The sequence below is a fragment of the Schistocerca cancellata genome, chromosome 2 (assembly GCF_023864275.1).
Source record: "Schistocerca cancellata isolate TAMUIC-IGC-003103 chromosome 2, iqSchCanc2.1, whole genome shotgun sequence".
Taxonomy (NCBI): Eukaryota; Metazoa; Arthropoda; class Insecta; order Orthoptera; family Acrididae; genus Schistocerca; species Schistocerca cancellata.
Genome location: NC_064627.1, coordinates 313,272,782 through 313,288,659, shown reverse-complemented (window position 1 = coordinate 313,288,659; position 15,878 = coordinate 313,272,782). Strand labels below are relative to the sequence as shown.

General features: G+C 44.3%; 1 protein-coding gene across 2 annotated transcripts in view; it reads right to left on the bottom strand.

Annotated features, from left to right (window-relative positions):
* Positions 1-15,878, bottom strand: part of LOC126145286 (potassium voltage-gated channel protein Shaw-like) — a 451,068-nt gene that overhangs the window by 23,021 nt on the left and 412,169 nt on the right. Inside the window, exon 5 of one of the 2 annotated variants that reach the window (XM_049915548.1) lies at positions 2,176-2,306. The exons of the other annotated variant lie outside the window; for it this stretch is intronic. Coding sequence (XP_049771505.1) covers positions 2,194-2,306 — 113 coding nt within the window. The 3' untranslated portion in view covers positions 2,176-2,193. The remainder of the gene's footprint in view (positions 1-2,175; positions 2,307-15,878) is intronic. 2 annotated transcript variants of the gene reach the window in all.

Below are 15,878 nucleotides of genomic sequence, written 5' to 3'. Positions count from 1 at the left end.
AGATGAACAAGTGTTCATAGCTCTTAAGGTACACACTTTAGAGCCCATGTTTAAAAGTCATTTCTTTTTTGATTTGGTCCACACTACCTTCTCCAAAAATATGGAAACTAAAGAGCTTGCAGTGGATGAGATGTGTTTCACGGAAGATGAGCAAGTGCTCGTAGTTCTTAAGGAAATCGTTTTAGAGTCCATGTTTACTAGACTCTTTTTTCTTGTTTGGTTCATACTACCATCTCTGAACGTTCCCAACCCTATGGTCTTAGCAGCGATAGTACCAGGAGGGGTCTACATGTGTTCCACTGTCAGAGGTATTGTAAAGATTTTCACTTATAACTTTCGACTCGGTCGTTTCCAGACAAGGGTCCCTCGAATTGATACATGACTCTTCACTATCATCCTGTCCGCCCTGACAGTTGAATTGTCAGTGTGACGGACTGCCGTCTTAAGGCGTCTGGGTTCGATTTCCGGTTGGGTCAGGGATTTTCTCTGCTCTGGGCCTGGGTGTTGTGTTGTCCTCATCATCATTTCATCCGCATCTGTCGCGCAGGTCGCCCAATGTGGCGTCGAATGTAATAAGACCTGCACTAAGGCACCCGGACCTGCCCCGTAAGGGGCCTCCTGGCCAATGACGCCAAACGCTCATTTCCATTCACTATCATCTTTAACAGTTTGTAACATCAAATCGGAACCGTGCAACACGAGAATGTATTTTCGTTTTCTGTCATCCCTTCGATTTTCCTTCTCATCCTCACCACTCTGTTTCTGTTGGAGAACATTCTTCACTGGTGAGAAGTAGAGGAGTTTCGAGTTTTGGATCCTCCTCTTCATGTTGTCAACTAACAATAATTTTTGGTGTGTGCACTTGCACACTTGCGAACTGAAGTCTAGCACTCTTCTACTCCTTTCAGGGTTTTTGGTTAGGTTCCTTTCGTTGGATCAACGTCTCCAGTCGAGTTATAGGCCTAGTATTCAATTAACTGAAATGCAGTTTCGTCTCTTGCCGTTAAGCAAAAAGGTGCAAAATCTTCTGACGAGTGAACATTAGGACTATATTGGTATAATCCTATTATTTTGTTTTATTTTTCATAAACGTTAGTAAATTTCTGATGCTTTTGCTGCCGTCTCTGTTGGTGCTGTACGACGGTAGGCAGTAAAGCACTGCAGAGGAGAGTACTCTTACCCAAATGCACACTAATAAACAAATGTACTTGATAGAAAGCTGCTAGGCGTGGACAAGGAAATTTCAGTGAATGTGTGATTAAAATCGCTTAAATTACTAGGGACATATGTTGCTTTCTATCGCAACTAAAACGCTTTCTTTCCTGATTATCAAAAGAGAGTAAAGGAGCAACAGAACCCGTGAGGGTAGCCGAGAGCGCCAACGCGCTGCTTCCTGGACTCGGGTAGGCGGGCTACCCCGGATCGAATCTTCCCGGCGGATTAACGACGAGGGCCTGGATGTGGTTTTTAGGCGGTTTTCCACATCCCACTAGGTGAATACCGGGCTGGTCCCCACGTTCCGCCTCAGTTACACGACTCACAGACTTTTGAAACACATTCACACTCTGCCATGATTTACACTAGACGCAGACAGATGGGGTACACTGATCCTGTCCCAGGGGGCTACGAGGTGGCGGCAGGAAGGACATCTGGCCATCCCTTCAAATTAACATGCCAAATCGGATTTAACCACGCCGACCCTGCGCAAACTGCGGGACAAAGGCGCAAGCGAAAGAAAGAAAGAAAAGTCTGCATTTTACCGAATCGGTCGAGGCCGCGCATTATCAGCGCATGCGCGAGCCGTCAAATAGGCAAAATGTTTACTTTCTTGCCGTCAGTACGTCAGAGCACGCGGCCATGTCTCCGTATGGACGGAGAAGCGAAGTTCACCTGAAGGTGTTGCTTTTAGTGCCACGAAACTGGTAGTAATCCAATAATAAAGGACGAACTACAGCTGAAGCGGTGATTAATACCCAAGATGTCCGCATTTTATGACACTACACTCCGCTACAATGCCTAGCTAATGCCAGTCTTCTGCAAATTGGAGCCAACACAGCAAAGTTTTGTACTATTAAGCGACGCGTACTCTTGGCCGAACTTCCCTTATATGTTTAGCTATGACTACGGAGGAGAGAAGCGGAGGGAGGGGTTTGTGAATAAAAAGTAGTGTACTACCGGCGCTTCGCTATGTGCTCAGTTGGGGGCGGAGCCATTGAGGTCCGCGCCAACGGGTGCTACGGCGGCTCCACTGCTGCTCTTGCTGGTGCCGTTGGTGCGAAGCGTCGAGTTTCGACGCTCGTTTTCAGCTGTTTCACATGGACGAGGCACACACATACGCAACAAAGCAACAGTTAGACAAACACACAAACACTGACGGCACAAAAGCGAAAGCTTCTACAGCTAACGCAGGAGAACATTTAGAGATTTGCTTTGGTAAAATATGCACAATATGACTAACATTAAGTGATTGAATTATATTGCTGATTTAGATTATCTACAACAAATATTTACAAAGCTTTTGTCTAGCGGAACTGTTATTAACAAAGTGGAGAGCATAACTGTTATTAACTTAGTGAAGTGCGTAACTGAAGCTGTTTTGGCATTAGTGCCCTACTTTACAAACGCTTTAGAATGAATGACCAAACGATCATTTAGTATAATGTTGTCACTATTTCTGACTGTGTTTATGCTTGAGCTAATTTATTTTCGTACCTTCTTTGCTGAACGAAGTGGCAATGATTAAAGTAAGCTTACCGGACAAAATATTAATCACCCCGTTATAAGTGCATACTGGTCGCTTCGTAGCGCTGTACATGGTACACACGCGGTAGCAGACGCTCAGATGACTTTCCACATCCAACGTAAGTTATGGCATTGAAGCGGTGTGTGTGTGTGTGTGTGTGTGTGTGTGTGTGTGTGTGTGTGTGCCACTTCGTAGTATGCACTGGGTGTTTATTTTATAAATTAGTTACACAAACGGAACCTTCAGTTGTGAAAAAGGTAAATAATTGAAAGAAACGTTTGATAAAGCACTGAATGCACTATAAGTATATCGTCAAGATTTATTTACAAATGTTCCATTAGGGTACCTTTTGTAACTGGACAAATGCTCCATATACAATCAGTTTCCTTCCACATCCTATGAAACAAGTCCTGCTGTGTGGTGGCAACTGCTTGTGTTATCCGTTGTCGCGGCTCAGCGACGTTTCCCCGAAACGGAGAAACAAACACTGTCTCTTTAATGTAACTCCGTACACATAACTCCACTGACGTTAAGTTAGGTAATTATGGTGGCCAGGATGTTGATCCACCATGTTCAATACAAGTCACCACATTCCCTCCAAGATACGGGACAACTTCACAATGATAATGTGGTGGCGCGTCATCTTGCTGGAAAATAATTTCTATGCCCATATCCTGTTGCAGTGGAAGTACTAGATAATGCTCAAGCACGTCCAGGTACGATATGCGACTTGGCAATAAAGAGAAGACCGTAAATATTGCTACAACTTACAGAGTAGAAAAAAATTTTCGTTAGGCGAGTCCCATATATGTTCGATTACGTCATGTGATTTCTGCTCATTCTATTTCCGAACATTACTCTGATTCACTTTAGCGCAAGTATGGAATGTGGCTTCGTCACTGGATACAATTTTTTTTTAAAGAAAATCGTCTGCATTTTGTTAAGTATTTCTACATAAAACTCAACTCGTTTTTCTTTGTCTTTTTCCCTCCAAGCTTGCAGCAATTCCAGTTTGTAGGGTTTGAATGACGAGCATTTTTGTAATACCTTAGACACTGTAACACTAGGCATATTCAATCCTAAGCTGGCACGTTTCGTTGATTGACCCGGTCTATGATTGTCAGACTGCCAGGCTTGTTCAACTGCAGCGTCAGAGACTGATGGCTGACCCTGAAGACAGTTTCGGTGGAACGATAGAACCGTGTGTCTTTGGAGTGGTGGCTTCCGATGTTTAGTCCCGAATGTCGCTTCACTGTAGTAGCAGATTTGGATTTATGAAACCATAAACAACACTGTGCAGGCTCTGTACTGTTACAAGACTCCGTGAGGACTCTTGGAATAACTCATTTGAACATGTCATCTAGCAGGAACGTCGGGAATTAGCAGCGTCAGGCGGGAATTGAACTTCAAGATACACTATTCAGTACTGTATCAAACATTTCTGTAACTGATTTCGGTTTTTCCCAGTTAAAGGTTACATTTGTATAACTAATTTATAAACATCCTGTAATTAGCACACTAAGATATTATGGCGTGGAGATGTGACAGTATTACAGAAAGGAGCTATCGTTTCCAGAGTGAATTGTCACTGTGCAATGGAATGCGCGGTAATCTGAAATTTCCTGGAATGTGAAAACTGTGTGCCGGACTGGGACTCGAACCTGAAAACTTGGTCTCTCGCAGACAACAGCTCTACTGACTAAATTATCCAAGCACGAACTATGACCCTCCGTCACAGCTTCGCTACCAGTATCCCATCTCCTGCCTTCAAAACTTCACAGAAGTTCTCGAGCGTATCTTGCGAGACTAGCAATCCCGGAAGAAAGGATACTATGGAGACATGGCTTGCTACAGTCAGAGGGAATTGTTTCCAGAATGAATTTTCGCCTAGCAGCGGAACGTGCGCGTGTAAGTAGAGATGTAGGGCGGGTATTGTGAGAATCACCTTTGGATAGCTCAGTAGGTTCAAACGACTCTGAGCACTATGGGAATTAACATCTGAGGTCATCAGTCCCCTACAACTTAGAACTACTTAAACCTAACTACCTAAGGACATCACACATATCAATGCCCGAGACAGGGTTCGAACCAGCGACCGTAGCGGTCGCGCAGTTCCAGACTGAAGCGCCTAGAACCGCTCGGCCACACTGCCCGGCAACTCAGTAGGCAGAGCTTTTCCCTGCAGGTCTCAGGTTTGAATCCCAGTGCTTCACACAGGTTTATCCTGCCAGGAAGTTTCAGGAGCTATCTTGTTTGGAAGCGTCCACCGTGAATATACGAACTCGCCAGATTTGTTGGTGTGCCACTGTGAACTGTCCAGCGTGTCTGCAACGAACAGTTTAATACTCGGAGCCATGTAACATGGCGTAAGATCAGTGGTCATAAAAAAGTATTCTAACTGACGGGACTAATGACGAGTTTATCGCCTTGTCAGTGACAGTCGTCTTCAAACTCAGGAAGAACTGCTGCTTTCTCGCTTCCCACGCCCGGGTTCCCGGGTTCGATTCCCGGCGGGGTCAGGGATTTTCTCTGCCTCGTGCTGGCTGGGTGTTGTGTGCTGTCCTTAGGTTAGTTAGGTTTAAGTAGTTCTAAGTTCTAGGGGACTGATGACCATAGCAGTTAAGTCCCATAGTGCTCAGAGCCATTTGAACCATTTAGAACTGCTGCTGTCGTAAATGCAGGTCCATTTGACCATTGGGAAGGAACGTGTATACAATGGACATGTGAGGTCGGGTCGGCTACCTCGGAAAAGGTCATTTATCACAGCGGCACGTGAGGCTGCACATCTTCAATGGGGGAAACAACATACATAGAAAATGGTCGGCAGCTAACTAAATGTAGTGTTGTCCGCAGTGTAAGGGATTTGTCTCTTTCGAAATGATGCAAGGCGTCTAGTGCGCCGAAAGAAGTACCAGTGGGGTATTTAAACCAAGGTTTATTCCGAGTCGGAAATGGGTCTGCGAACTTCCGAGACAGTTATTCGTACCAATACTTAGGGCCACTCTTCAACGTTACGGTCAACATATATCAGAACGTTTTTAGATCAACAGTCTGGGCGACCAAATGTTGCCGTTTTCTCTACATCTTCATGATGACTGTGCTGTGGACAAGCCCTTCTTCCAAGATGCAAACAGCCACGTTCAATGGCCTGTATGCAGAAGATCTTGATTGGACGACCCACAGACACACTATCGCACCTTTACTGCCGATAAATCACTCTATCTCATTCTCATAACAAAAATGTCTAGAATTATTTGGAACAGCAGGAGAAATGTAGCTATCAACGTTCCCACTCTGTGTGACCAAAACAGAAACGAGTGGCTTCACCTGCATTTGGCATACTCGAAGGAGCTTTTGGACTTCCTTCCTCGCCAAATTGAGGCCATTACCTAGTCTAAAGGTAGTGTTAGACGGTGTTAGCATGATATGTACTGAGAGTGACTAATTCTTTGTCCTGTAAGCTTGTACTAGTACTAGTGGTAATGAATGTGTTATCCTCAGGTTCACAGTAAAGTAGTCCAAGTGACGGACATAGATATTCAAAATCAGAATGTCAAGTCTTGATATATGCTATCTGTGGGTCGGGAATGATGAAATTTAACAAAAGAATGACATTGATGTTCAGATTAGTGCGCTTGTTGAGCTTGTGAGTGTTTCAAGTGAGACAGATTTGGAAGGTGTATCTATCATTCAGATGAATAATAGAACGAAATAAGGAACAAAATTTTTAAATTCTAGGGAGTTTGCATTTCCTACTCTTCGTTATCACAAAATTAATGAGATGAATGAAATGGCAGTTTACACAAGAAACACAGAAAAGTGCTGCTAAGACTTTTCTATACAGCTGTACGACAAATACACTCTTTAACTACTCTAGTAGCAACAATACAGATAGATTACATATAGATACAGTGAAAGTATAAGTAAAAGATTATCTACAAAATACATAGTGACATTAAAGACACAGTTGCAATTTAAAATTTAGTGGTCTTTAAAAAATTGCATCACTAAGAATATAGGTTTTCATGCATATTATGTTCGACGATTTTTAAGCAACCAGTCTTACTTTTTATTTATTTTTGAAAGAATATACAACATAAAGTGCAGTGTAGTTTATAGCTGACACGAAAGATCTTTCAGAACAACGTGTCTTTTTATGCGTGATGTTCTAAGCAGTTTGAAGCTGTTTTGGAAACAAAAGAAGTAGGGATCGACGTTCGTCACACAAACGAGCAGTATCTTCAATGGCTATACATCTGCCAGGTGTCCATTACTAAATTTCTTACCTTTATTGTACTTTTAAAAGTGCTTTAATGTGAGTCACGGTGGTTTCTTTTTACTCTCTAGAAAATGTCTGGTATCTCGAAACCATTAGAAATTGTATGCTTCTGAATTAAACGAAACAATGATTTAAGATATCCTGTGAAAAATGTATCTGGTTTTTGAAATGTGAAACTATTTGCAGAGGTACTAACGTAGAAGATCTTATGGAGAATGGACCCGTGCATAAGCAGACCTACGTCGGTGGCGCATGAGGCTCGAATCTGTGAAACTGAGGACATTGCCGGTAATTTGCCTCAGCTTCTCCGGCTCCCTGTACACTTCATCTAACTAAATTCCAATAACGTAAATCCGGTCGGGCTCCCAATTTAGATCAACTAGGAAAGTTGATATCAACGCTAAGTCCTCTTTAGATTGAAAAATTCAAGATGGAGCAGTAGAACTGCTTAGACAATGGGTGTTTGGTTAATGTTTTCTATTTTCCTCCTTCCCGTATTTCAGAGGGTGACTGACCGCATTAGTGCAAGTTAAAACATTTATGTCAGCACTTCTGCATTAAGGAAACCTAAATCAATGTACAAAATAATTTTGAATATTACTTGCTATATCCCAGACATCAAGAAGTGATACTTCTGCTGTTATGGTTAGGAAGCATGGCTCAGGGCGTAGCCAGAAATTTTCAGTTAGGGGAAGGGGAAGCTCGATTAGAAAAAACCGTGTAATAAGGTTGGATGCGATAATCTACTGTCGACTGGGGAATAAGTTGAACTTTATTCCGCATGTCATCAAAAACCTGCAGCAAATGAAAAATAAACATTTTGAGCCACCAGATATCAGATTACGATGTTCTTCATAAATAGCGGTCTACTTCTATACATAAACAAATTCGAGAGATGTGCCGACCTGTTTTAAGGTGTTAGAGAGACTGGTTGATTCCAGCTGGATTACATCTTAGTTGCCGGCCGAAGTGGCCGTGCGGTTAAAGGCGCTGCAGTCTGGAACCGCGAGACCGCTACGGTCGCTGGTTCGAATCCTGCCTCGGGCATGGATGTTTGTGATGTCCTTAGGTTAGTTAGGTTTAACTAGTTCTAAGTTCTAGGGGACTAATGACCTCAGCAGTTGAGTCCCATAGTGCTCAGAGCCATTTTTTGAACATCTTAGTCAGACAGATTCGGAAATCAGACATTGGATTGTAAGGCCTATCCAGGAATGAAGAGACTCCGTTCACATTTTAGTAATGACGAAGAATAGCTGATGTTTAAGAGAATCGTCCAAAAGAATCAATGTAGGAAGAAGTGGGATGCTGAAGTGCGATGTGATGCCTTTGAAATTCTTGGAGGCTGTAGATACTGCGTCAGTGAATACAGAAGCAGGCAGTTCAACTGAAGAGGAATAGACACATAAAAAATAAAATAAAATAAACTCACAGAAGGGTGAATAGACAAATTTGATTTCAATGAAGGTAATGACGTACAAACCTCAGGTAATAGAAGAGATACTTCAAATGATGGCTGGAAGAAAAATGTACAAAAAAGTCAAGGAAAAGACGGGAAAGCATCAGTATAAATCACTTACAAACGAAATAAATGGGATGTGCAAGGAAGCCATTGCGAAATGTTTGCATGAAAAAAGTGAAAAAATCGAAAGATAAATGGTTACCGTAGGACTTACTCTGTATATAGAGAAGTCAAAACACCCTTCGAGCCGGCCGAAGTGGCCGTGCGGTTCTAGGCGCTGCAGACTGGAACCGCGAGACCGCTACGGTCGCAGGTTCGAATCCTGCCTCGGGCATGGATGTGTGTGATGTCCTTCAGTTAGTTAGGTTTAACTAGTTCTAAGTTCTAGGGGACTAATGACCTCAGAAGTTGAGTCCCAAAGTGCTCAGAGCCATTTCAACCATTTGAACACCCTTCGATGAATTTAAGAGCAAAGGCGTCAGTATTAAGAGTGTAAGGGGAATTCCACTGTTAAAAACAGATGAGAGAACGAATAGACGGAAAGAGTAAATTGAAGATCCGCATTTGGAGAATGGAAAATAAAAAAATGGTTCAAATGGCTCTGAGCACTATGGGACTTAACATCTGAGGTCATCAGTCCAATATAACTTAGAACTACTTAAATCTAACTAACCTAAGGACATCACACACATCCATGCCCGAGGCAGGATTCGAACCTGCGACGGTAGCGGTAGCGCGGTTCCAGACTGAAGCGCCTAGAACCGCTCGCCCACAGCAGCCGGCTGGAAAATAAAATTGAAGATATGTTAAATAACGATCAGTCTGGCTTTAGGAAATGTAAAGGCGCCAGAGAGGCAGTCCTGACGTTGCGCTCTGAAATGGAAGCAAACCTGAAGAAAAATCAAGATACGTTCATAGGATTTGTCGACCTGGAAAAGGTGTTCGACAGTGTAAAGTGGTGCAAGATGTTCGAAATTCTTAGCAAGAAAGAGGTTCAATAGTTTAATCTATATGGCGAAGAAGCAGTGACAGAAATAAAGGAAAGGTGCAGGGGTAGGATTAAAATTCAACCCCCTCAGGGGCTCGGCATTCATTATCTGGGTACGGGCTTTGCGACCCTGTGGTTCCTGAGCTGGGAACTGGTAAGCACCGCTAGTCTCCCTTCACAGTAAGCTCTGGGTACGGTTCAGCGACCACCGTGCAGCGCGGCGGCGGAACGTCGTGTGTCTCAGCGAACGAGGATCTTGGTTTCACCACCCGGATCACGAGGATGGGCGAAACCTCTATAACAAACCCCTCAATCTCAGGGTGTGCTGCGCGATAATGAGATGCATGGCTGTTGAGGCTGAACAGTCGTTAGTGGGCAACCTCTGGGGAGCCTGCCGCACCTCAGTTGTATAAGGCTTACTCAGGCACGCAGGGATCTGTCTGAGTGGACCCTTACTTCCCTAGCTGCTCGTGGGACCGAAATGGATCCGCAGAAATCTTATTTTCCTCCTCCCAGCGGAAAGGGTGGGCCGATGGAAGGTACTAACACCCAGTCTAACAAGAGGGCTCTTGTAGTCAGTCCCCCTGACTCCGGCGCTTATTCGAAAAGTACAGTCTCTAGTAACGGAATGCATGCTGGTCCTCAGAGTGTGTTTCTCATGGTGAAACGGAAGGACTGTAGTTTTGAGAAGGTTTCGCCCTTCTATATATAAAAGGGTTCGGAGGGAATCTGTGGCTCCTTAGAATCGGTGAAGCGCTTGCGCAATGGGACCCTGCTTGTGGAAACTTCCAATTCCCAGCAAGTAGCTAAATGCCATAGACACTGAACTGCACAGCACCTTGAATTACAGCAAAGGTGTTGTGACATGCAGGGATCTAGTCGACATTTCCAAGGAGGAATTGCAGCGTGAATGGGCTCCGAAAGGTATAGGTGACGTGCAACGTATCATGAAGAGGATTGATGGCAATCTTATCAAATTCGACTCCTTTATCCTGACCTTCAGTAGCATGAAACTTCCTTAGCAGTTAAGGCTGGCTTCCTTCGCCTTAGTGTGAGGCCTTATTTCCCAACCCCAATGCGCTGTTTTAAGTGCCAGCGTTTTGGGCATACCACCTTAGAATGTAAAGGCGAAGCGACTTGTGGCAACTGCAGTAAGGCCGCTCATGGAATTGGATGCTCGTCTCGAGCCAAATGTATCAATTGCTCTGGGAACCACCCTGTTTGGAGTAGGGACTGCTGGATCCTTTTAGAGGAACGCAAAGTACAGGAAATAAAAGCAACCAAGCGTATCCCCTATGGTGAAGCCAAAAAGATCTGCAAGTCCATGCAGCTTCCCTCATTTGCTACGTCTTTTGCGTCAATAGTTCAGAAGCCTACTCCAAAAGCGAATGCCTTTATGCAGACGGAGGTGGCGAGTGTTGTCACTAACACCTGCATGTGTCAGTGCGCTTGCAAGGGAGCAAGTGTTTCAGAGCCTGTAGCCTCTACTCGAACAGCAGACAAAGGTACAGTGGCCAACTTGGGCGAGCCCCTGGCACCTCCAACAGCTGAGGCTGTTCCGAAGTCTAGTACGGCCCTTACCACTCCCACGTCGGCTCCACCAAAGCCCACAAAACCATGAAAGGCTCCTATAAAGCTGCAACAGCAGGTAAAATCAAGTAGTAAACCGTCTGACCACGTCGATGTGATTTTACCTGATGCTTCATTTGACTTGTCCCCAGAGCAGATAGAGTATGAGGTGTGCGTGGGGCAATCATCTCGTCCCACGACTGCACCTCTACCTGCTACAGTCTCCCCAGCCCGTCGGAAAGACAGGATGAAGGTACTACCCCTATCATGGATGGCTCTCATACTTGTAGGGGTTCAGGACGCATGTGGAGGAACATCGTCTCGTATCTCAGGATATACCACTGTGTCTGTGTCTCCAGGAGACTTATTTCCATCGATCAAACACCCCTGAAATAAGAGACTACGCACTCCACGAAAAGGACGACATGTGTGGAGAGAGAGCTAGAGGAGGCGTAGGTATTTTCGTCAGGATCGACTACCACTCCTCGCCTCTGTCACTTACAACGACTTTACAAGCCGTTGCTATATCCGTGCACGTGCGTTATCCATTGACAATATGTTCCCTTTACTTCCCCCACATGATTCACTTGATGAAAAGGCCCTCACCGACCTTATTACACAGCTCCCTCATCCTCTCCACAATGTGCTTTGGGGCTCTGCAACTATCTGCCCAAGGGGTAGAGCAATTGAGAGGCTTCTCCTGTCATCCTGTGCATACTAGCTATAGTCCGTGAGACGAGTGATTGGTACTGACAGTTCCGGCGGGCAGACGGCGCTGTTGCCGAACGTGGCTCACAGCACGCGGCGCCCTGTCTGCTACACGCATTCTCTGGCAGCAGAAATAAAAGCGAGACAAAATACAAGTCGTATTGGTACGCGTGAATTTATTTAAAGTTGATGCTTGAAATATATTAACTCGAAAACTGATAAGAGCTATTTAGTACAAGTATCTAAGATGCTGAAACATAATAAAGTTATTTGTTAAACTTCACAACTGAAATGAAAATTATTTTCGTAAGTTGTTGAACATTAGCAGTTTTGGTTTCCATTGTTAAGTATTAGCATTATTAATTTGTTCTACTACAAGCTACAGAATAATTGGTCAGTGTATTAAGAGTTATAATCTGAAGAAAGTACTCACAATATGATGATCTGGTTGTAGATCGATAGCAAACTCCCTCCTTACATTCCTGAATACGTTGTAGTTACTGTAATGGAAAAACACCACTCACATCACTGTCAGAATATGATTTGACATTGTCTTCCTCAGCACTACTCGAACTATCACTGCTCTCTCCCAGATGTATAATTAAATTTTCGATGCATTCTTCCACAACCCCTTCGGTTTTGGCCGCCTCTCTGATGGCACTTGCAGTGCTGTTTACAATTTTAGCCCACGTCTCGCTTGTCACTTTATTGATAGCTGCTGGAAGGAGAGTTTCCACTTCAGAGATCGTGAATTTTTTATTGTTTGCAGCAATGTAATTTTTTATCTGCGCCCACACTCCTTCAATTGCATTGAAGTGACAGTGGTATGGAGGAAGCCGAACGATTTCATGCCCGTGCCTTTTAGCAATCTCGTCAATTACATATGTTGGAAATTGGGGTTTCTTTTGTGCCACAATTTAGAGCAGTTCCGCCTTCCTTAAATCTTCTCTGAAATCTACTTTTCGCCGTTTCAACCACTGAATGATATCGTCTTTTTTTGTTGCCAAGGTTGGTGCCTTATCGTGAACAACAGAATGATAAGGCGCATTGTCCATAACAATCACTGATGGACTTGTCAGATTCGTCATAAGCGATGTCTCGAACCATTCTTGAAATACTACACTGTTCATTTCTTCATGGTAATCTCCCGTCTTTTTTGACCGAAACATTTTCAAGCAGTTTGGCACAAAACCTTTCGATGTTCCTGCATGTAAGACAATAATACGCCCTCCTTTGCCAACAGGCACTGCCATGTCCCCTCGGGCGTTCCATCATTCCAGCCTCTACGTAAAGAATGGCTGGCATTGACCCAAGTTTCATCTAACCACACTATACTTTCGAATTCCACACCCATGATCCTGCGCAGAAATCTGCACCGCCATGCAACTACATCTGTCCTTTCCATTAATATTTTGCGTCCGTTAAACAGTGAATAGCTGAAGCCTATGTCTTTCAACACTGTACGCAATGAAAATTTGCTCCCTTTAAAAAGATCGTCTTTCTGAAGCGACACCAGTAATTTAGATAGAGTGGGATGTTCCCTTCTCTTATAATAGCTGTATATATGACGACGAATAGCGTCTTTCTGAAAATCGTCCAAAGCTGTCACCTGCTTATTTCTCGGTCGCTTCTTTCCTGGTATGTGCAGCTTTGTTGTGCCACTCTCGTCACAATCTACACTAAACTGTTCTTTCCCTATCTTTACAACAGTGTTCTTACTTATTTCCAATGCTGCTGCAGTTCTCTTCACAACATGAACAACAGGAATTAAGGGCCCACCTTTGTCCTTTTCTTTCTCAAAGTAATCCCTCACAGAGCACACGAATTCACGGGCCTGGGTGCGTAGCACACTTTTCTTCCTCCGTTTCACTTCTTGTGTTGGGCTGGTACTACCCCCCGCACTAGACATTGTTTACAACGAAACATAAACAAAGAAACAACAAAAACGAAATAAACTGCGAATTCGACTTCAGACAAACGACGAGACACTGCACGCGAGACACTGGTAAGTTTCATAAGCGCGCGCGACCGTGTTTCAGAGCGGCAACGTGGCCTTGCTACCCGCTCAAAGTCAGGCCGTCATTGGCTGCCTGTCTGCGGTCGCTAGGCAACGGAAAGACGCTACCGAGCTGTCAATACCAAAGACTCGTCTCCCAAACTATAAATGCAGGACAGAGCATTCACTTCTGCACAGTGACTGGGTCTTTCTATGCCACTGATCTCTCGCTTTGCTCTCCAGCTCTTGCCAACAGTGCTCAATGGGAAGTGGTCGATGACTTGCGCGCAAGTGATCACTTCCCGATCTGGATTCACCTGCCAGATGGCATCGACCTCGAAAGGAAACCGCCGCAATGGGTGCGGACACGGTGTTTTACCAAACGGATATCTTCAACCTGTTTCGTCTGTGGCATGATTGCCTCGACGTTCTCGGCTATTTTACCTGACTGGAACACCGATTCTCGACTTTACGGCCTTCGAACGGAAATTTTTTGACCGCTCCTTATATTTGTCCGCAGCTCGTGATCTTGCGGTAGCGTTTTCGCTTCCCGCGCGCGGGGTCCTGGGTTCGATTCCCGGCGGGGTCAGGGATTTTTCCTGCCTCGAAATGACTGGACGTTGTGTCGTCTTCATCATCATCATTCATCCCCATTACGGTCGTAGGAAGGCAATGGCAAACCACTTCCACTACGACCTTGCCTAGTACGTCGGTGCGGGTCTCCTGCATCGTCTCCTACGCTCCTCGGAGTATGGGACCTCATCATCATCATCCTTATATTTGTGGAGTAACTTGACCAAAAGATGGGACTGGTTGATAAGACACATTCTGAGACATGAAGGAATCATCAATTTAGTATTGGAGGGAAGTGTGTGGGGGAAGGGGAGAGCCTGACAGTTGTAGAGGAAGACCAACAGAATAAGCAGGTTCAGAACAAAGTATGTTGCAGTATTTATTCTGAGACGAAGAGGTCTGCACAGGATGGAGTAAGAGCATCCAACCAGTCTTCGGACTGAAGACCACAACAACAACCATCACCTGTACAGAGATATCTGCAATATCTCGACGGTTCTCCAGAACCTTATGAGTGTCAGTAATGAGATCGTACACACTTTACTGTCATACTCAGGGTTAGTATATATATATATATATATATATATAAAAAAACAGCATCACTCGGAATGCAGTCTGGACTGAGTGAACATAGTGAACGGTGACTAGGAACGAATCCAAAATAAAACAAGATCTGCCCAGAGGGAATACCGAAAGAGGGAGAACTGTACAAAAAGCAATGGTCGACCACTATCCAATGGCGCAATCCGAAGCTCTCGAGAGCTACAGTCAAGTGGCAGTATGTGACTGCGATCGTTTTCAAACTGAGACTGCGCCCGATGTACCCTCTGCTTGCGTCTTCTATGGAGCCGGGAGGAGTTATTATCATTTACTAACTGCAGTATATCAGACTCTATGTCCATTCTAAGGTTTGGTGTGGAATCCGAATTACTGTCGGATACAAGAATGAATACCACATTCAAATGTTACGGTATCTAACACGGCCTCTTGACTATAAAACTGAGAACTTTGATCTATATCGGGTGTCCCTTTTAAGATTCGCCTGATGCATTTTCTCTAATGTTTCGTCCGATAAAGTCCAAATGAGTATGCCTACTGTTCGTCACGTCTTTCATGTGACGCCCACTGCCGACGAAAGCCTCGGTTTGTTTCCCATTACGAACAAAGTTAATTTTTAAAGCGGAATTTTACGTGCCTATCTGATAGAGCGGTCCAAATTAGTCTAGTGCGATACTCGTTTTAGTGATACCTGTTAACAGGGACAGTAAAGCATGAAGAATAACTAATACTCCAGCAGCAACTGAGCAGCGCAGCTACATGGCGGTAGCAGTTAGCGCTGCTGGAATACTAGTTCATCTTCGTGTCTTACTGTCCCTTTTAATACATATAGATGAAAGAAGTATCGTTCTAGACTACTTTGGGACTACGGTATCGAATGAGTGCGTAAAACTCCGCTTTAAAATAATTTTTGTTCTTATGGCAAACAAACTAAAGTTGAAACTTCCTGGCAGATTAAAACTGTGTGCCGGACCGAGACTCGAACTCGGGACCATTGCCTTTCGT